The sequence below is a fragment of the Hylobates moloch genome, unplaced genomic scaffold (assembly GCF_009828535.3).
Source record: "Hylobates moloch isolate HMO894 unplaced genomic scaffold, HMol_V3 SCAFFOLD_16, whole genome shotgun sequence".
In the NCBI taxonomy this organism is placed as follows: domain Eukaryota; kingdom Metazoa; phylum Chordata; class Mammalia; order Primates; family Hylobatidae; genus Hylobates; species Hylobates moloch.
Window position 1 is genome coordinate 42,741,714 of NW_026652291.1, and position 23,346 is coordinate 42,765,059.

General features: G+C 36.3%; 1 protein-coding gene across 1 annotated transcript in view; it reads left to right on the forward strand.

The window, feature by feature from the left end:
• The window catches only part of KCNH5 (potassium voltage-gated channel subfamily H member 5), a 349,850-nt gene extending 326,823 nt beyond the window's left edge, over positions 1 to 23,027 (forward strand). Inside the window, exon 11 of the mRNA XM_032180213.2 lies at positions 14,021 to 23,027. Within this exon, the coding sequence (XP_032036104.1) occupies positions 14,021 to 14,968 (948 nt within the window). The 3' untranslated portion in view covers positions 14,969 to 23,027. The remainder of the gene's footprint in view (positions 1 to 14,020) is intronic.
• The last annotated feature ends 319 nt before the right edge of the window (positions 23,028 to 23,346 follow it).

The following is a 23,346-nucleotide window of genomic DNA, read 5'->3' on the forward strand; positions in this document are numbered from 1 at the left end:
GTTGGTTTCAAAGAACATCTTTATTTCTGCCTTCATTTCATTATGTACCCAATAGTCATTCAGGAGCAGGTTGTTCAGTTTCCATGTAGTTGAGCGGTTTTGAGTGAGTTTCTTAATCCTGAGTTCTAGTTTGATTGCACTGTGGTCTGAGAGACAGTTTGTTATAATTTCTGTTCTTTTACATTTGCTGAGGAGAGCTTTACTTCCAACTATGTGGTCAATTTTGGAATAGGTGTGGTGTGGTGCTGAAAAAAATGTATATTCTGTTGACTTGGGGTGGAGAGTTCTGTAGATGTCTATTAGGTCCACTTTATGTAGAGCCGAGTTCAATTCCTGGATATCCTTGTTAACTTTCTGTCTTGTTGATCTGTCTAATGTTGACAGTGGGGTGTTAAAATCTCCCATTATTATTGTGTGGGAGTTTAAGTCCCTTTGTAGGTCACTGAGGACTTGCTTTATGAATCTGGGTGCTCCTGTGTTGGGTGCATATATATTTAGGATAGTTAGCTCTTCTTGTTGAATTGATCCCTTTACCATTATGTAATGGCCTTCTTTGTCTCTTTTGATCTTTGTTGGTTTAAAGTCTATTTTATCAGAGACTAGGATTGCAACCCCTGCCTTTTTTTGTTTTCCAGTTGCTTGATAGATCTTCCTCCATCCCTTTATTTTGAGTCTATGTGTGTCTCTGCATGTGAGATGGGTTTCCTGAATACAGCACACTGATGGGTCCTGACTCCTTATCCAGTTTGCCAGTCTGTGTCTTTTGATTGGAGCATTTAGCCCATTTACATTTAACGTTAATATTGTTATGTGTGAATCTGATCCTGTCATTATGATGTTAGTTGGTTGTTTTGCTCGTTAGTTGCTATTGTTTCTTCCTAGCCTCGATGGTCTTTACAATTTGGCATGTTTGATATCTTTTAGCAAGAAGTTACCTTAGGAATAATTTAAGGAGTATAAAATAGATTATATATATATCTTTTTCTTTTGAAGCTTCAGGTGCTGACCTCTTGTGTCGTATATTCAAAGATAGATAGAGCTGAAAAGAAGCAAGTTCAGCCCCATCTTTTAATCACTATTTAAATAAAGAATAGTGATCACATAGCTAGTTAGAATCCTGGCTAGTACTGGAACGCCAATCATCAAATAACCTATCATTGATCTTTACATTAGATACTCTAAACATCAAATCTCCGGCAAAGGAAGTTATCAAATTGGAAGTGGTACTAATAACCAGTGCTATTTCTAATAGCCTTTTACTAAATAAAACATAAATTAGTATACATGGCACATTACTTTCTGATCTGTGAAAGGCGAGGAAACACTATCTCCTCTGGATTATCTAAATGTATTTAAGAATCAAATTCTTGAATCGGAATGGGGTGGAAATGATCCAAGTAGGCAGGGCAAAGCCACTTGCATGTCTGATTTTGCTTCTATGGAAAGTTAGAAAATCTAGATGGCAAATAAAAGGCTACTGTACCAGAATTTGATTATTTTGCAACCAACAAATACTTAGAGACCCCATTCTCAATTTTGGACTTGGGCGAACACATGCTCATTAAATTCAAAATAAGCAGTTGATATCTATTTTACGTGGAATAGCTATACCATTATGATAAAATAAAGAATGATTTACCTTAAGTAGATTTTTCTGTACACCTGATGTTTAGAAGGTCAAAGTGGCGTGGCCAAATTTATGCAGGTACCCAAACGCTTGCCTCTTGGATCTCAGAGAATTATTTATTTTTAAAAACTTTCACCCCACACTTTTCATCCAGAAATAACATACCCTTCAAGGGACGTGAAGAGTGGGGTTAGAAACCAGAAAAATGAGTCCTAGGTCAAACTGTGAATGAATGGCTATACATCCAAGTGGCTAATCACTTTGACTCTCTGAGTTTCTGCTATCAAATACCACAATATTACAAACACTAAACCCCCAAAATATGTTATTTTATGTAAATTTTATTTAGCTGTGAAAAATTGAAATTGTAATATAGCATCTATTCTAGATATACTTTTCTAAGTCTTTCCAGAAGATAATACTTAATAGAAGATAATACTTAATAATAGAGAAAGATTATTTACCTACTCAGCCTGTTTTTTGTAACAGTGAAGAATTTATGCATGTTGTTATATTAAGTAAAAATTACATTATTCTTTTAGAAAGCAAATGTAAAAATTGACAACTATTTAAATACACATGCTAGACTTGTCTTTATAAGCACAAGCTGTAGAAAATTTCTTTTATGGTAAAAAAAATCTTTAAAGATATTGTATCTACCCTAGGTTAGTAATTCTTCCCCATGAGTCACAGCCATTATCTTCCAAGGCGAGAGCTAAAGCCACCTATGAGATGTGTTTCTGGGGACAATGGAATAGTATCAAATGAGATCAGTAGGGTACTGTATTTGAAAGTGCATTACAAGCTACAAAACAAAATTGTACATAGCATTAGCAGTGTTGGTATAAAATAGTGGAAGGAACACTGGAGTTGGCAATAGGAAACGGGTTTCAGTCAGAGCTCGGCTGTTTACTAGCTGGTGAGCTTAGGCAAGTCATATAACTTCTCTGAGCCTCAACTGTCAAATGGAAATAATAATAATTGCCCTGACTGATGTACAGAGTTGCAAGGGGAAAATGAGGTAACATGGAAGAGCTTTATAAAGAGTATTGCATTTGCCAATGTCAAATGATGCTATTTTTCACATACATACTGAAGAGTCCCAGTATATATTAATATGTATGTATTTACTTTCTGTACGTTAAACTTCCAGCTTATGGAGTCATAACTTTTAGTGATTCATGAGTAAGTGATTCAACCTCCTTCATCATTTAATTTCCTTTACTCCAGGCCAGTTACAAAAATTTAGTTCAAGTATTCTTAAATCAAAGTAGCCTAGTCCTTAAGTCCAAGGAACCTTGGTTGAAAAACCCTGCTTTGTCACTCTTCACTGTGTAGACTTGGCGAAGATTTTTAAATCTCCCTAAGCCTCAGTTTCTTTTTTTCATCTTTATAATAGATTATTATGAAAATTAACTGAGACAGTAATCCATTTGTAGTATTTAGTACAACTCCCCTAATCCTGGGAATTTTATTTTATTGTTCCCAAGATGAAAACATGTATTGTAACTGGAATAATTATATTTCAAAGACAATGTGGTCTAATGGTTCATTTAATGGCCTCAGGCAAGTACTGGGAGCTGTATTCTTACATTCCCAGCAAAACATGAGGGTGAGTGTTTTTCTTTATCATTTTGTTCAAATGAGCTTAGGTGTGCTACAAATTCAGTGCTAAGAACTTAGAATTAAAATGATGATATTCTTCTGAAATTTTTTCCAAATTTTCAAATGCTAATGATTAGGTGGCAATTCCAATGCTACTGGGCATTGACTTAAACTGGTTCCAGTAGTGGGCTCTCTCACCATTTATTCTAAAATATGTGATATTGATTTAGCAGGAGTGGAAGCAGGTAGGGAAACTGATATTTGAGACTTGGAAAGATGAAGACAAGTATTATTTAATAACAAAACATTTGGTATATTTGCTACCTGTGATTGCCTTCCAGTGCTGTAGCTCTATTGGAAAAGGGTGGAAAACAATATTAGTAATGTTTGGTTGTGGCTAGTTATGTTTAACATGGCACTAAATGAAAGAGGTGATGCCAGATTAGTGTTGGCTGGCTTGTATGTAGATATGGAAATGAAATTAGACTAGGTAGAAGGGAAATAAAAATAAAATTAAAATCCATTGTATAAAAAAAATCTGTTAAGAATCAGTTTGGGGGCAAAGATGAGATTAGGAATCTGACCTTTCCACCAAGCCTGAAACCTTCAATACAGCTGCCAATCTATTTGCCATAGAAAGAAAGAGAGTGAGTGAGCAAGAGAGAGAGAGAGAGAGAGAGAGAGAGAAACATGGTGTCAAGAAAGCAAAAGATTAAATCAGACCAGAGAATTATATCTAGGAAAGTACTTCTTGGGAAGTTCCCAGAACATGGAATTGACTGTACATAGATCAGAAGCTTACTAAAGTTTTTGAGAAAATTACATTGCCAAAGAAACCACAAGTTTGATCTTTAAAAATCTTTTTTCTATGAGCCCAAAAGCAAATTTTGGGTCCTCAAATTTGCACAGGCAGGAAGTGGCTGAGGAAGCCCTACAGTCCTAAAATAGGACAAATTCTCCCCTACCCATATCAGATCTCACTATAGAGAAATACGGACAAAGAAGAACCTCCAAGAACATAGAATCAGGAGACACAGAGAACAATGGATGAAAGAGCTTATCCCTGATAGCTGACTAAGAGAATAATAAAGGAATTTATCCCACTGCCAGGGCAGAGGGAACCTCAGAATGTCTGCTTGGTAAATTTCATCACTGCTATAGACCAGTCCGCAGCCGTCACTCTTCGCCATTTTTGTGGGAGTGTTTAGTCAGTTATTCTATTGCTTCTTCACTTTTGCATACCGTGCATGTGTGTATATAGGTATACACTGTGTGTGAGTATGTGTGTGTGTGCGCGCATGCGCATCCGTAATGGTGTGGATAACTTGTCTTTCTAGTTTATAGGCCACCATTCCAGGTATCCTTATCTTGGAAAATGGCAGTACCATTTGTCCTTTGGCTTAGACTAAAAAGAGTGTTTTTTGTTTTGTTTTTTTTTGCCTCTGGGATTATTCATCCAGCACATCCACAAACCTGTCAGTTTTACTGACCAAATAAATCTGAAGCTGCTTCTCACTCCCTCCATTTCTATCTCCCTAATCTAAGGTAACATAATATCTCACCTGAACTACTCAAAAAGTCTCTGTTTTTTTTTTCTTTGAGACGGAGTCTCGCTGTGTCGCCCAGGCTGGAGTTCAGTGGCGGGATCTCAGCTCACTGCAAGCTCCGCCTCCTGGGTTCACGCCATTCTCCTGCCTCATCCTCCCGAGTAGCTGGGACTACAGGTGTCTGCCACCACGCCCGGCTAATTTTTTTGTATTTTTTTTTTTTTTTTTTTTTTTTTTTTTCAGTAGAGACAGGGTCAAAAAGTCTCTTAATTAGTATCTCTTCTTCTATCCTTCCAACCTTTCAATGTGTGAGTGGAAGTGAGATTATGTGACTCCTCTGCTCCAAATTTCCCATGACTTCCCCTCCCCTCACAGGTAAAATCTGAAGTCCCTGGCCACCTCTTCCACGTCCTCTCCAGCATTCTCCTCCTGTTTACTAAGGGCTATCCACTGTATCTTCCTTAATGTGGTTGAAACATACAAAGCATTTTCCCACCTTAAGATTTCCCCTCTCTGAGCCCTCTCCATGGCCCACTTCTTCATTCATGAATATCTCACTCAAATATCACCTCCCCATAGATACTCAACCACTCTGCCATTCCCTGTGTCCTTATACTTTATTTTTCTTTGTAGCCCCCATCACCGTCTGACATCATATAAAATATCTCAGGATTTTTGCTTTGTTTACAGATATATTCTTAACTCCAAAACAGAGCTTGGAACATGGTAGATGTTTAACCCATATCCATAATATAAATATCTTACATGTGCTGCATCCCAGCACTTAATAAGAGGCACGTTAAAGTGAACTAAATATGGCCTGAGAAGGACTCTGTACTTCTGTTCTTGCGGATGAACTGTAACGTAGCTTAATAGGTAGACAAGATTGAAAACCTAATTTAGGAGTATGTGCCTGTAACAATAGCTAAGTCTTGGCCAATCCCAGCGCCGTACTTCAACCATTCATACACTGCTGAGTCTTCAAACTGTTCAAGTAAGGAAAACACTGAGCTGTAACCATTCCAGCCATTCTGTACCTCACTTCCGAATTCTGTACATCTTTTCCTTTTTTTGTCTACAAATCTTCTTTCACCGTGTGGCTGCGCTGGAGTGTTTGTGAATCCACTGTGATTCTGGGGGCTGCCCAATTCACGAATCGTTCATTGCTCAGTTAAACTCCTTTCAGTTTAATTCGGCTGAAGTTTTTCTTTTATCAGGCATAAAGTAAGTGCTATTGGGGTATAGCATAGGATGGACCAACTCTGACAGGCTAGTGAAAGCTTCCTAGCTGGCTTCATGGGTGTGCAACCTGTGCAGATATGCAGGGCCATGCACTTGGAAAGATCCTGCATGTGGTGTAATGCTCTGTTTTTGCCATCTTGAAATTCTTCATAATTTTGAACAAGTGGAGCTGTATTTTTTGTTGAAGTATAGTTCCCATTCCATACAATTCACAATATTTTAAGTATACAATTTAGCATTTTTTAGTATATTCACGAAGTTGGGCAACCATCCCCATTATCTAATTCTAGAACATTTTCATCATCCCCAGAAGAAACCCACAAACATTTGTGGTCATTCCACTTTCTTACTTTCCCTATGCCTAGCAGCCATTTATACACTCTCTGATTGTAAATTTGCCAATTCAAGACATTTCATATAAGTGAAATCATTTAAGATGTGGCCCCTTGAGTCAGGTTCCTGTCACTTAGCATGATGTTTTCCAGGTTTCTCTATGTTGCGTTATGTGTCTATACTTTATTTCTTTTTGTGGCTGAATAGTATTTCATTGTATGGATACACCACATTTTTGTCAATTCGTCAATTAATGAATATGTGGGTTGTTTCTACTTTTTGGCTATCATAAATGATGCTGCCGTGAACATTCATGTACAAGTTTTTGTGTGACTATATGTTTTCAATTCTCTTGCATATATAGGAGTAGAATTGCTGGGTCATATGGCTACTCTATGATTTACTTTTTGAGACACTGCCAAGCTGTTTTCCACAGAGGCGACACCATTTTACATTCCTTCCAGCAATGTGTGGCTGAAGTAAACAAGGCTGCCACATCTCAAAACAGAGTATCATGCATCATTGTTACCCTAAGCACATCTAAATTTGTAGAATGGTCATTTGTGACAGCCCCATCACTGTGGCCTTCACTGAGAGTTTAAAGCCTCTGATATAAACATGGTAGTGTTGAATAAACAATGCTTTGTTGTATTAGTTCAGGTTGTCATGGATTGGAGGGCTAGAGTTAGAATTAGTGACTAAGATTATGGAAACAGTAAGAACCAAAGAATCAAACCAACTAAATCCCAGGAGAGTCAGATGAACCAGAGCTACTCACTGCTTGATAACATATAGCTATAAATTCCTAGTCGATTCACAGATCTAGAAAGTGATGAGCCATTTGAGAGAAAACACCTCTCTCTTTTCCGCAAATTATATAACACTAAATCCATGTCATTAAACAAATGATTCTAACCTTTTTTTTTCTTGCCTTTATTGGATTTCAAAGTTCAGTACACATTCAAATTATTCAATTTTGATATCACTTTTATGATCAAATGTCCTACTTTTGAAATGGAAAGCTCAGTTGGCCATGTTCCCTGTTAAGTTTAAGAAGCTTTTATCATTTAAATAAATTAAACCTTCCAGCATGGATTCTGCAGAACATAATGAAGCACAGAGGAAAAAAAGCTTAAATGAAATAAACCTCTTTGCTGATAGAAACAGTACAGGTTATTGTGCATTCTACCAATAAATGTGTAGCTGGAATCGTAGCCTGATTTCTGGTTTTTAAATTTTGTCCTTAATTTTTATAGTGTTCAGCAGCAATCTGATTTGCCATTGGACAAAAGATGGACACAATGTACATCAAGGAAAAAGGGTCTAGGTTTTTAATACTGACAATAAAACCAAATATTAGGTTTTTAAAAGCTGATTTCTTTTAATACTACATTGATAAGTAAGGATATACATTTTTCACACCATTTAATTCATACAAATTGAACTCTTACGAACTCAAATCCTTCAACACCTTCTATAATAATTTCTTCATGGTTTAAAAAATTGCTTGTTTTCTAGAGAAAAATGATTATCCATATAATAATTGGGTAAAATTAAGCTATATAAATTACATATTGAATTAGCAGGAGACATTTTACTTTTTGAGTTACAATTTTCCAATTGCCCGTGAAAGATTCAATTGGATTATGAAAAATCTTACTGTTTTTTTTTTTTTTGAGATGGAGTCTCGCTCTGTCACCCAGGCTGGAGTGCAGTGGCGCGATTTTGGCTCACTGCAAGCTCCACCTCCCGGGTTCATGCCATTCTCCCGCCTCAGCCTCTCTGAGTAGCTGGGACTACAGGCGCCCGCCACCACGCCCGGCTAATTTTTTGTATTTTTAGTAGAGACGGGGTTTCACTGTGGTCTCGATCTCCTGACCTCGTGATCCGCTCGCCTCGGCCTCCCAAAGTGCTGGGATTACAAGCGTGAGCCACCGCGCCCGGCCAAAATCTTACTGTTTATAGATTCTTTCAATGGCCAAAGTGTAGGGTGCAATTTTAAAAATGTAAATAAAAACACACCATTTTAAAGAGTTTAACTAAATAAAATTTATCAATGTTTCCACTATGTTAAGTTGAACCATTTTACTGTAAGCATGTTAAAAATAAAGCTAAAGGTAAAAAGCCCTTCTTTTTTAAATTTTTATTTATTATTATTTTTGAGGCCCAGGCTGACATGCAACGGCATGATTATAGCTTACTGGAACCTCAGATTCCTGAGCTCAGGTAATCCTCCTGCCTCAGCCTCCCAAGTAGCTAGGACCACGGGCATGGACCACCATGCGTATCTATTTTGTTTTTAATTTTATTGTAGAGATAGGGTCTCTCTGTGTTACCCAGGGTAGTCTCAAACTTCTGGGCTCAAGTGATCCTCCCACTTTGTCCTCCCAAAGGGCTGGGATTACAGGCATGAACCACCATGCCCAGCCAAAAAGCCCTTCTTAAAAGGAAACATTCAGCAGAATTAATTTGAGAATACTCATAATGGTAATGTTTAATAATTACCATGGAAATGTAGTTTTCTTAGTAATAAATATTCAGTGTCACTCAAAATTGGAGCTTAGGTCATAAAGCTGTCTCTAAAACTGTAAGGATTTATAGAGAGGGCCTAGTTGCATTTAGCGTTTTTGAAATACAGTGAGTTACTTGTGTTAGGCATCCCTGATGTTTTATCTTCTTATTTGTTATATTTGTACATTCTTTTAAACTTAAAACAAACAAAAGACTATCATACTTGGCATACAAGATATGGATCAGCTGGTGGTAGCACCTTGTAAATTAGTGTTTAAAGCCCATAAGCATGATTAAATCACCTTTTCATTTTCATTTGTTTTTAATGAAGCTTTCCATTTCAAAATCAGTGCCTATATTCTCTTACCTTGCAGTAGGAAAGAAAATTTTGTTTTGTCGTAAGCTAGAAAATAAGCTTCTAATGGATATTATTGCATCCTTGCAATGAAATCAAAGCAGGTTCTGATTCAAAACCTTTCAATGACTGATTTATGGGTCAAAGATTTGAACCTGAGTCTACCCAGTATGCATTTGCTCAGTAGTTGGGTAGGTTCTAGGAATGCCAGAAGACAAATGATGTAGCTCCTGCTTCCAAATGAGGAGTAAACATCAATGATCAATAATAATAATAATAATATACAGATAGCACTGATTCATTGTTTAGACAGTGGAACATAGTGAAGGAACTATAAAGTGCCCTGCTTATTTGTAACGTTTGCCATTCATAGACGCACCGCAAACATACATTTGCTGAATGTATGAAAAGGTTATTGAACTAATGAATAACATTTATTTATTGAGGAATTTCAATGTGGCAGGCATGTTATAGACACTAGAGATATAGCAGTTAGCAAAGCAGACAGAAATCCCTATTCTCATAAACAAATGATTTAGGTGTAAGTGGAATCAAGGTTGATGTCAGAATCCAGGGAAAGTCACATTCTTTGACCCTCCCTGCTCCCTGCCTTCCATAAAGGTAGTGTATTTAATATATGTAGAAGAAAGTTAAAAACAAAACAAGACAAAAACACAAGGCGTCCTTGAAGGGGACCGGAATCTACAAAATGGTAGCATGTGTTTAAGCCTACTGGCTCTGCTTTGGAGAGTAAGGAGGGTCTGGAGAGTAAGGAGGGTCTAGAGACTGCCTCCCACAAAGCTCTTTCAAGGTGCTAGTCTAGGCTACCGCTTTCCCAGCAAGTATACAGCTTCAATCATGTTCAATTCACTGCTTTCAGGGACGGTTCTCCATGGCAAACGCTCTTTGAAGGGTGACCTGCTGGGTGTGAAACTGCTGCACGACTTCCTCCTTCGCCCATTCATCTATCCGAGTTTTCACAGAGTCCAGGAGAAAATATGAAAGTTACCTTGAGGAGCAGGAGAGTGGAATGGTTAAGACTGTTTGGAATCTGACCCCTTGGATTTGTATCCTGGACACACAGTTGTGTGACCTAAGGGAAACCACTTAAACTCTTTATGCCTCAATTTGCTTCTCTGTGATATAAGAATAATATGACCTGTGTCCTACAGTAGAGAATTATAGGACCTAGCTCGTAAAATGATCTCTTTCCATGACATTTCAGTGAGAAAATACATGTGTGGAAGTGACCACTTTGCTATATGCAGATATTTTATAATCATTTTACAATGCCATTATTTTGTTCCATGGTCAAAAGTAAAATAAAATAAATGTAATCTAATCCTATAAAGTCAATTCAAACTAGTAATTTTTTTTTAAAAAAAACTACCTCTTAAAAACCTGGATATAATAAGTAGTTGACCAAATCCAAGTGTTACTGTTTGCGGTTAGGCTTCAGTTCCAATTGTATAGATTGGGTGATAAATCTCCTCTTTCTAACCTTCCTCCTGCACCTGCTTATCCTCTCACCGGGCTGCAGATTGTCAGCAGGCCTGCTGCTAAGAGAGAAAGAGGGATCTACTTCAGGACCTAGGGCTTGTGTCTGAGATCTGGAGGGCCTGTAGCCACTCCTCAGAGTGTTGGCTTTTGAGCTGGTCATGTCCAACTGCTGGCTCTCTTTATGTGTGGCATAATTGATGGCCTGCAAGTCCCTGGTGGCAGATCACCTACAGGGTGCAATAACTTTTCCCACCTCACACAGTGCTTTTGCCTTGCCTGGCTTCTAGCAGACTGAATTCACAAATGACTACCTTCAGTGGCTTCCTGAGCTCTAGGGAATCCCAGCCAGTGCCCCTCTGAGCTATAAAGGACGTGAAGGTCAAGGAGCAAAGAGGGGGACTTTGGCTCTCTAAAGAGCATGTTTTTCCACTGTGCATTGCTGGCTCCTGAGATTGGATGTGTAGGTCCTGCTGTTCTGTGAACTTGATAACAATTCAGGACCAGTCTTGTTGGTCGTAAGTACCCTCAAACCTCAAGGAAGCTATGTTTAAAATTACTTAATTTCCTATCTCCCGGGAGTAAAAAAGGGGAAAGGAACAATGTGCAATACTCAGAATTCTGTCATCTAATGTATCAGAGCTCGATTCTTAATCTTTCCCAGTTACTTTTACATTTCTTGACAGCAAAATACAGATCCAGCTCTATCTCATTTGTCCCCTGGTATAGGTGAGAAATCAAGCCCTGTGCCAAGACCCCCTTTGCCCTATGTATTTTGGTATTTGGAGTCTTCGTTTCTAGCTAAATAGTAGCAATTCAAACACTTTTGTTCGTTCTTGGTTGGGTGGGTGAGGGGCAGCTGATGGTCAAGGAAGCTGGGAAAGATTTATTTTATTGATATTTTACATGGGCGTGTTACAGTCTTACATCACAAAACACCCTGAACTTGGTAAGCACACAATAATTGCAAGCAGTTATTGGCCATTATATCGAAAAATCTAAACAAATAAGGCTCTTGCCTAAGGTGCCCACAAATTCTCAGATGTCAGTAATACCAAATCTTTCAGTATAATCTCTGCATGGCAGGACATGTAGACATTACAAAAATAGGAATGTCCTTGTCTATTATATACCAATAGGGTTGCCAAATTTAGCAAACAAAAATACAGGACTCCCAGGTAAAATTAAAATTGGAATAAACAATGAATATTTGTTAAAGGATACATTATGTCCAATTCAGATTTATCATGTCTGATGTTTTTAGTATGTCCCAAATATTGCACGGGGACCTGCATTTTACCTGACCTTCCTGTGTGCCTAGTACCTGTCACACTCCACTGACTTTGAAATGGTTCCCTTTTCCCAAATGTGAAGGCTGCTCTCAGTTACCACATCGAGCCAACACTATGTCTATCCTAGGCTAAACAACTACCCTAAAAAAATAAAACAGGTAAGTGGTGAGTGGGAAGGGGGATGTGGAAAATCATTCATATTAGGCCTCTCATGTCCACCCATAGAATCAAAGTGAGTACTTTTTCAAAAAGGGGCTGAAATAGGAAAATAGTATCTGCGTTCCTGTGTCTGGGTCTGTCTGGTTCTAAAAAATGTTCATATCTTGAAGACTTAGTACAACCTATGTTTACTTAGGAAGCATAAGAAATGTGTCAACCCTTTGAAAGACTTCTAATCAAACTGCTGGAGCTTTGATGTCAGAATTTGAAATTATTATTACGTATTTTAAAAATACCCAATTTCATGTGCCACTAATGAGAAAAAAAAGTTGGCCTTTACAGACAGTTACTGAATTTATTTTAAAATACAAATTAGTACCACTCGATAAGCTGAATTTAGTGCATCAATCTCATTTTAGAAAATGTACTCTTACCTGGAAGGGGAATTCCTATCTTTCTGACTTTTCTGTTAATGGTGACCATCAATAGTATTGGTTTTTGGTGTAAAATCAATGATTATATGTTACTCCAGGCAGCTGCTGAATATTCAAAAGATAGTAAATGGTTTCAGATAGGAGTATTTTATGAGAGTTCAAGGAGAGGGAACCAATGTATGTTGAGTGTCTGTTATGGGTTAGAGAATGCATGCTTCACATGTGTTTCTACTCTAACCAACAATGTACAGAGGGTGATCAAGGTAAGTAATTTTCCTTGAGTGATAAACTTTTCTGATTCTGAAAGTGCCTTATCTAATATAACTCTTTTTTGATTTTCCTTACAGCCTACACCTGCAGTTACTTTGCTTTTCAGGACTCTGAGCAAAAATCTCACACTTATTAACTTTATTTCCAACTCTGATAATATATGTGGCAATTTCTTATATAGCCAACATTTTTTATTTCTTTTGATGGGGTTATCATAAGTTCTTTCCATTATTATCTTCAAAATACATTTTAAATAAAACGATGCTCATTTATTTGTGGATATGTAACCCCTCACCTGTACTATGTATTTAATTTTATGTTTAAAATTTAAAGAATCTGGGAAATTAAAGAGTTCAACTTCCAACCCAGTGAACATGTCATATGGAAAACATACTTCTATTTTAACCTTTTAGTGGTAGAACGATCATGAGTTTTCAAGGCAGTTTATTCAATAGAGAGAAGTTTGCAATGAAGTCTGTGTACTGAGCTGGTGTTGCCTCCCTTTTCCTCACAAATTCTAGTTCTGCCTTCTAGGGTCACATAAATCAATTTAAATTCTCCCCTCACCCAACTCAGATGCCATTTGCTAAACTGTCTAACTTTTCAGTACATTTATAGCCTGGAATTCTTACTATCTGATACCCAAACGGAGGATAATACTAAAAATGGTTTTGAATCTTATTTCTACACAATAAGGAAAATCATACAAAAGTGGAAATTTGTTACAGAGAAATTTAAGGGATAAATATGTATCTCCTTATATCTGTATATACATATATACATATACAAATATGTATGTATGTATGTATTTGTGTTTTTCCTACTAAACGGTAATATAATGGGAATATAAACTAGAAGCAAAGTACCTCTATTCGGTTGTCTCTTGAGTAATTCTCCCTCTGATATGTAAAGGACTAGAAGTAAGTAAATAAGTAGCCAACATTTCTATGTTGGGTTTAAGACATATTGCATCCATAAATTTCATAAATGCAATTCCATAAATGGTATTTGAATTTTTTTCTTGAGAAATAATCATCAAATATTCAAGGGTTTTCTTTGTAACACAAAGCACATACAGCATAGTATCACACAACTGTTAATCCATCTGCTTTTATAATCAGACTGTGACTATCTCTCCCGTTCCACAGATCATCTTTCGTAAGATCAGTGATGTGAAGAAAGAGGAGGAGGAGCGCCTCCGGCAGAAGAATGAGGTGACCCTCAGCATTCCCGTGGACCACCCAGTCAGAAAGCTCTTCCAGAAGTTCAAGCAGCAGAAGGAGCTGCGGAATCAGGGCTCAACACAGGGTGACCCTGAGAGGAACCAACTCCAGGTAGAGAGCCGCTCCTTACAGAATGGAGCCTCCATCACCGGCACCAGTGTGGTGACTGTGTCACAGATTACTCCCATTCAGACCTCTCTGGCCTATGTGAAAACCAGCGAATCCCTTAAGCAGAACAACCGTGATGCCATGGAACTCAAGCCCAATGGTGGTGCTGACCAAAAATGTCTCAAAGTCAACAGCCCAATAAGAATGAAGAATGGAAATGGAAAAGGGTGGCTGCGACTCAAGAATAATATGGGAGCCCATGAGGAGAAAAAGGAAGACTGGAATAATGTCACTAAAGCTGAGTCAATGGGGCTATTGTCTGAGGACCCCAAGAGTAGTGATTCAGAGAACAGTGTGACCAAAAACCCACTAAGGAAAACAGATTCTTGTGACAGTGGAATTACAAAAAGTGACCTTCGTTTGGATAAGGCTGGGGAGGCCCGAAGTCCGCTAGAGCACAGTCCCATCCAGGCTGATGCCAAGCACCCCTTTTATCCCATCCCCGAGCAGGCCTTACAGACCACACTGCAGGAAGTCAAACACGAACTCAAAGAGGACATCCAGCTGCTCAGCTGCAGAATGACTGCCCTAGAAAAGCAGGTGGCAGAAATTTTAAAAATACTGTCAGAAAAAAGCGTACCCCAGGCCTCGTCTCCCAAATCCCAAATGCCACTCCAAGTACCCCCCCAGATACCATGTCAGGATATTTTTAGTGTTTCAAGGCCTGAATCACCTGAATCTGACAAAGATGAAATCCACTTTTAATATATATACATATATATTTGTTAATATATTAAAACAGTACATACATATGTTTGTATATACAATATATACATAGATATATTTTCACTTGCTTTCAAGATGATGACCACACATGGATTTTGATATGTAAATATTGCATGTCCAGCTGGATTCTGGCCTGCCAAAGAAGATGATGATTAAAAACATAGATATTGCTTGTATATTATGCAGTTGACTGCATGCACACTTTACATTTATTTATAATCTCTATTCTATAATGAAAGAGTATGATTTTTGTTACCCAAGGCAATGTAATATTTGAAGAATCAGGGTCCAACCTGCCAATGTTGCCATGACAAATTTGATCTCAGGCTGAGTATGTATATCGAGCTATCATTTTCTCACTGTTCTGTTAAGTTAAAATTATAGATTAATGCCAAGGAAGAGTTCAGTCTTTTAAACTATTAGTACCATGTTATGATCTCTTTCCATAGGATATTTTTCTGTAACTTAGTGTTAGGTTCTTTTCCCCTACAGGCAGTGTTTGCTCCATTCAAATGACTGTTTTGTTGCCTAAGTCAGATAACAGTGTGGGATATTGAAAACTTACTGCTATGGGTTTTGTGCATGAATCACATTTTTGATCAACTATACCTCTCGTTTTTTAACATTATACTTAGATAGTAATCATTAGCTCTTATGTAAGGAAATCCCTACTCCCTCCTTCTTGGAGAACAGCTGCCATCTTGTAAGCTGACATTATCAACACCATAAATACTAAACTATTAGTATAGTGTATGTTATTATAGAAACACTGCACCACAGGGTATAAGGGCCCTTTGACAATTCGTGTAAGAGATGCTGAATTTCCAAAGCCAATGAATGCTCTAAACTTGTAGTTCCAAAACATGTTCAAGAGTGACATTGAAAGGCTTCTTAGCAAAGAAACATACAAAAAAAAAGCATTTAAGTAATCATATCAAAATGCTAACTATTATGATATAAAATAAAAAAGAATGTAAACAGATAGATAAATTTTTGTGGCATGTCTGTAACTTAGAATGAAACACTGGTACGGATTATTGACACATGAATCCTAGTGTTTGTAGTGATAACACATGAAATGTGGTAAAACAAACAAACAAACAAACCAAGAAGTAGACATTAAGTTGCTCAACTCAGATAACTGCTTTTCTGTCATTTTATTGTGGTTACAAGTTTTTAAAGCTTTTTGCACACAGTTCTACTGCTGGACTTCTGCTGAGTTGATTCAATAAACTATTGTGGCTCAGGCAGATCCATTTATGAAAGGGGGATACTAAAGACTGAATTTCAGTCTTTTGAATTCAAATCCTCTTTGTAGAAAGTGCCTATTATCAAGTTTTTAAAAAAAAGTCACAAAGAGTTGTCCTGTATATAGCTAGTCCCTTAAATGATATGGATTGAGAATAAAATACACATTCACTTCTAAGAACCCAGGAGAACTTATTTCTTTTGACTAAACTATATTTTAGGAAGTTGTTCAGGGAAGCATGCTTTTCAGTCACTGCATGCACAGCATTTAATATGGGGAGCAGGGGAGTTAGTGTTTGCATGAAGTTGAAAATATGTGCGAGTAATTTATATATTACTGGACCATCTGTACATATATGTTGACAATATGCAAAAGCTGATGGCAAAATCGAAGGAGATATTTTGGTCTATTATACCCATTTGTATGAGCTTTTCTATCTCCCAGTATTCCCAATCAAAGCCACTAGAACTGAAAGACACGTTATCACATTCAGACTTGAGAAGTGCAAAACAGTGATTTATAAAAACAGTTGCTATTTTAGAATTTCTATTGAACTTCACATGCCCACAAGATGTGCCTCTTTAATCTAGGAGTCTCAAAACATATGTTATGAGCCATGGGCTCCATTTTCCTTTCTTTGTGCGTGCAACTTCCATTAACCATAATGGAAGTTTTCAGGGGAGCATGTCTCCATGTAATGCTACAATATCTACCTACCACAAACACAAGAAAATGAAATAATTATGGAGTAAGGAATCAGCCTTGAAACTTGGATTTTGTTGCTTTCATGGTGAGGATGATATCTTTTCCTTGACCTCTGACATTTATTGAATTTCAGGGTATTTTTCTATTTGTTTAAGTCAAGTCTGGCGTAAGCTTTTAAAGGTGAATGTGTGGTTAAAATAAGAATCTGATTACAGAAGTTGTTAGTTTAACTTTAGCCAGTGCTTCAAAACTAACTACTGGTGTAAAGCTATAAAAGAATGACTGTGAACAACATGATGATTTGAAGTTCTAATTCATGCCTTTGCGTATTAGTGGTGCAAATATTTACTGTGTTCTGACATTGATGTAGAGTTTCACCTAATCGACCTACAATGTTATTGTTCATATATATGAGAAACATAATGGTTTTGAATTACTCTAGATTGTCAAGAAGGAGGGAAAGTATCAATTGTTTATTTATGGTGCAGTTATCATAGTGTCTTTTCAGCCATCTCTGTTCTCTGTGTGCATGATATGAAGAGGTGCTGAATGCACCCTGCTGTTTTCAGCAAGAATGCGTGTTTTCAGCAAACGTTGTATATAGAGTAGTCTTTTAGGTTCCCAGATTCCACAAATCTTAGCAGTTGAATTTACTCAGATTTGAATGAAGGGTGAACACTTGCTTTAATACATGCAATAATGATACAATCATGTTCTATGTTGCCTCAACTAGCACATAGACAGTAGATGCTCTTTTGGGGACCAGATAACTGCATGTTTTATTCCTACACTGTATAGATGCTCTTGGCGCATCCAGAATAAAAATTTTAATATTATATTTCTAAATAATATATTAATAGGAGTAAATGGATATGTATTAGAAATCCAAACATTTTCCAAAGCAATTTACGCACCTTCAATATTTTTCTATGATGTTATTAATAGGTAAGATCAGATGCTGTATCCTCGACAGGTGGTTGTAACATAATAGCAAAAGTCAAATTAGAATGGAAATGTGAGTGATGTATCATAATGGCAGGTTTTATCAGTCTGTATCAGGATATTGTTGCACTAAATGTGATCTAGCAGATGGAAGAGATTATGATAAAAAGCAAACAGGCACACAAAAGCCAGATGACAATACCAAAGCTATATGAATGGTACTGAAAATGGTTCAGGCACAGTGGTTGAAGTGAATGACGTGGTTGAATACAGGCCCATGCTTCATTGTTAAAATGGAAAATTTTTATGACACTAGTTGCATCTCGCATTAAGTATAGGACTAAAAATGTCCTAAGTATTTTTTACAAACAACTTTATGCATATCAGAGAAAAAATGGAAAATCTGGGGTTTGAAATTGCTCTGGAGGAAATGTGTACTTCTGTTGTGCTCAACACTTTAATAGAATAATTAGTTGTGACCACTAACTAAAGTACTATTATCAAAATTAACCTTATTGGAGCCCAAATGAAAATCACATTTTCCCTTCTGTTTAAGGAGATTTTGTTCACCCTATGAGATCCGGTCCATTTGATATCTTCTTTTAAATAACTAAAGTCATTTGGAATTTTTTTTAATACTAGCCTTCAGAGCAGTGACTGTTTTGAAGTTTGCAGTGGCAGATATTTGAAATTATTCATCATATTTCTAATGAATTCCACTATCTTGTATAATTTTTATCTTTTAAGCAATTTTCTCTGAGTTTGTTTTCCAAAATTTCATGTGGGTAATGAGAACATTTATCTAGAATGTGCATATCATACATGGATAACTTTCAAATATGAATATTTTGTAATCATGTGAATGTTGTGCTATAATTTTTTCTATTAGGCATAAAAGTATTTCTCTTCTCGTCTTAATGGAAAGGGGGAAAAGACAAAAACAGTATTTTGGAAATCACCTTAAGTATTAGTATCTGAGCTTTGTCTTGGATTCTGAATTTAGCTCTACCACAAACTCGAAGTGTAATTATGGGCAAATTAACCTTTTCTAGTGTACCAAATGCTACCATTCCCCAGCCAATAAATAAGAAAACAAAGATAACAGCTGTTGCCTTCTTATATCAACATGCCATTAGGTCAGTGAAAAAATTATCTTTCTTGCAGGTGAAAATCATATTATGACAAATGATCACTTTTTCATTCTTTCATAGAAGAGTATCCATGATGTACTCTCTATCAAAATATTCTTCTAGAATTTAGAAGAGATTTCAGACATTGACGGTGATGTGATTTTTATCTAAATATTCTTTTAGGTTTTAGAAGAGATTTAGCTGGTCAGAGGTTGATGGAGAGAGGCATAGTTTGCTAAATAATTATTAGTGGCAGGTAAGCATAAAACTTGATATTTATCTGGGAATTTAGAACTACGAATCAAATAAACGTGGAGAGAATGAAGCTCCTTTGATGGAAGAGAGAAAGAAGAGAAAGATAGGTAAATTTTATGATTTTTCTTATTTCTACTTAATCATACTGCTTGGCAGAAATTCTCAATTTTGTGAAAAAATTGGTAAGTGGCCAAGGTATAGAGTAGTTCACCAATATATCTGTGTAACAAAACTGAATGTGTACCCCTTAAATTTATACAAATAAAAACTAGAGTAGTTCATCCTTCAACTTTTTAAATTAAAATAATCATGACCTGTTCAAAATATATGATTCCACGTGGGCAGACACTCTTATAACAAAATTCTTAACTATGTGCTGTGTGTTATAAGTTTTGGTCTGTATTCTGACTTGAGATTTTCTATCACTTCATTTTTAGGATAAGACCCATGTGTTTGCATTCTTTATGAGGGTCAGGGCCACTGAGGATTTGAACTGGGAACTAGGAAGATGGTGAAGGTGAGGGTTGAGAAAAGACTGTGTAGAATCTATCTGCTTCTTTACTCTTAGGCTTAGAAGTTAAATAAGTTAACTAAGCTTATATTTACCAAGTGCTCACTATGATAAGCATTTTATTTAGGTCATCAAATTTAATTCTTGCAACAACCCCATGAAGGCATAGGTTAAGGAACTTGTCCAGGATAGCATACCTGTACATGATAAAGTTGAGTTTCTAACACAGGCAGTCAGACCTTAGGGAGAAAACTTTATTTTGTAGAATACTGACATTACAAGAACTACCTAGTTCAACCATCTAGTCTAGGTTTTTCCAGACACATACTTTTAAAGATTTCTTAAAATAATTCTTAAAAATTGCACTCTATAATGTGAATGTAAATATTTGGTTTTTCTTGATAAGTCAGAGTCAATGACAGAGGTTGAAATCATACTGTCTTAAGCAAAAGGTACCCTGTCCCAACAGTGAAATTTTCATTTACTTCTCCCAACAGTTGAAAGACATCACCCAAAGTAAACTGTCAAATGTGGTTATAAATAAGAAGCATGTTTGACATATCGTCACTGGTATCAACATTTTCTTTTCCAGTTGAATTTTAACCTAAAGAGGTAATGCATAATGGTTAAGGAAAGCAAGAGTCATTCAGGATTTTTTTCTTTAATTTCTTTTTAATAGTGGGATTTGGATGAGACTCCAGAATTTATTTTTAAAATTTATTTTTTGACTCATTGGGTTTTAAGTAGATTATTCAGATATTTCTATTGATTGCGCTGATGTTGGCTTCTTGGCCAAACCACTATTAAATGCATTATCCAAATGAACTATTTCTGTTTAGAATGGCAACTTGTATCCTTATTTCCAAAATTAATGAGCTCATAGTATGTATATTTACTTCAGAGAGTTTCAGTAATCTTCTCTAATGAAAAAATGTTAATTTTCTGAACGTGGTTTATTTGTTCTACCCTCTGAGATTTCTAAAGCAAGTGTCTTGAGATAAGGAGAAAAAAAAACAAGATATTACAACACTACATGCTGGAATCTTCAGCCCAAACCATCTTGTTTTCACTTGGCTAATAACTGAGCCAGAGGTAATCATAGAAAGGAAGAATCCTACTTTTAAAATAATAACTGTGAAGGACCCCACTGACACTATCCAAAGCTTTTTATAGTCAGCTCACTTCCATCCTGGCTTTTACATTACCACTGCATGATTATTTAAATGAGGTCATGACTTGTACTACTTGTAAAGGCACTTGGTCAAAGAACAGTAAACCAAAAAGTGCAGCTTATGACCAGAGTTATAACTGAGGAAAAAGGAGGGTGGAGAAGGGATAGCAGTTGCCTCCTTTTAATGAGTTTTCTATATGTGGTGCCTTTTAAATAGCTTTTGTTTATTTGTTTTTAAGATGACACATTGTCATTAAGGTTTTAACAAAACCTTTGGAAGCAGTTTGAAAGCTTGTCAAATGTTGGGGTCTTCTTTAGAAATAAGTGCTCTCCCACCAGCCAATGAGCTTAGGACCTCTGGTTCTGGCCTACAAACCCAATCCCCTAAGCACTTGGCTGGTTGGGCTGCATTTTGATGGGGGGAAAACAAAAAGATCTGATCACTCTCTCTCATTCATGCGGAATCACTGACTGTTAAATGACCAAAGCAGTCAAAGCCAAAATATTCACCTTGACACTTCAATAAACCAGATTGAGTATCCATAATAATTAATTTAAGTAATTTTATCTCCATTCTCTGATAAATCATATTTCATAATATAAAATGTAACCACTTCCCTCTATCCAAAGCTTTTGGTCAGACTCTCCATTGAGTTAGAGAAATTGGACTTTGGCAAAAAGCAACATAAAGATTATTGTTGTTCCTAGAACCATTGTTGTCATGGACCCGTCATTTGCTCCTCAACTTTTTCAACCAAATTATAGCGGGAAAGATTCCTGATGAGGCCAAGACTGCAAACAGGAAGAATACCTAGCTAGTAAACTATGCAAAATCACAACAAAGATTCATTTTAATTCCATGTTAGTGTTTGATAGTCCTAAGTATTTAATATTGGTATATTATGTCACAGCCATGAACTGTCAACCTTCACAAAATCCAAATGCACTTTTCTTTAAAATCAAGATTAGCTTATTTCATTTTCAGAAAAACACAGTGGTCAGAATTGATTTTTTGACCTCTGCAGGGATGTTTTCACATTGCTATTCTTATGACCCTTTATCAGAGAGGGAATAAGTGTAGTGTTCACTTTCATCTCCTTAGGGTTGACTGCACCAGCATCTTCCATCAAGCAGTCGCCTTCCACCTTAGAACCTGTTCACAGTTAATAAAGCAAGAGGGAATATGCATTTCATATTAGGAACAGATTACTTAAGTGATTGTTTTGAAAAGTGGAAACCAGTTTAGAACCATTTTTTTTACCCTAAAACATCCATTGTAGTTTGTTGAAAGAGCAATGACTTTTAGAAGTGCTTGGTACTCAAACAACACAACATGTGCAGATTCATGATATATTGAAAATTATAGAGTTCTTTTTAGTCTATGTTCTAGTGACTTTGTTTACACTAGTTGTGGCATTTTGTATACTACAATGTAAATTCTACTATAACACTAATGTTACTATGGGAATTAATTTTGCAACTTCTTAAATGTTTTTGTCACTGCAACCATATTGGTGAGATATTGGGGGTATTAAAAATGCCTCTGCCTTTAAGGGTTAATTCACCAGAAATAATTGATTCATGCATTGACAAAGGAAACAATGCAAAAATTTAATGCGGGATGTTTTTAATACCATTATGCTAAGCAGTACTTGTTGGCTCTTTTCAAAATCTGATTCATGCTAAGCAGATCCTTTTTTGTACTTAAACAAAGATACTGCAATGTATAATATAGAAATTTTGTATGTACTGTTGACCTATCACCTGATTGCTGAAAGGATGTGTGAAAATATTTTAACTTTGTGACTTTAGGGTCAATTATGAAATAATTGTGATCAAAATTCAATTGCTTCTGGGAAGTTTGTGGTGATTATCACTTTATTTAATGTTTGTTCTCAAGAAATGGTCATTTTGAAAAGTGAATTGGCAGGTGGAAGCTTTTAGCCCAAAAGAATTCTGGGTTTCAGCACAATAAACTGTATTTCATCAGGGAGGACTAACTTTGCTTTTTTTCACACTTTATTTAAATGTGGATATTTTTTCATGATGCAGAATAAAATGTGCATTTTATGGAATCAATTTGAATTGGGTCTTTGTTGGAAATTGCTATTTTGAATTTAGTTAAATAAGTGAAAAGCTCCCCAATATTAAAACACAAAGCAATAGGTTTAGAGGAAACAGTCTTTTGATATATTAGAATTCCAATGTTATCTTAAACCTTCGTAATATTTTTCCTCTGATAAATTGTATCATTATGGTATAAATGATAAAATTAAAGTAGTATTATATCAGAAATTAAAAGTTTAAGCTCCAGGAGTAAATTTGGTTGAATTGGAATATTTCTCTGTACCATGAAAGATAGAGAAAATGAGCATATCTGAATAGGAATTTGGA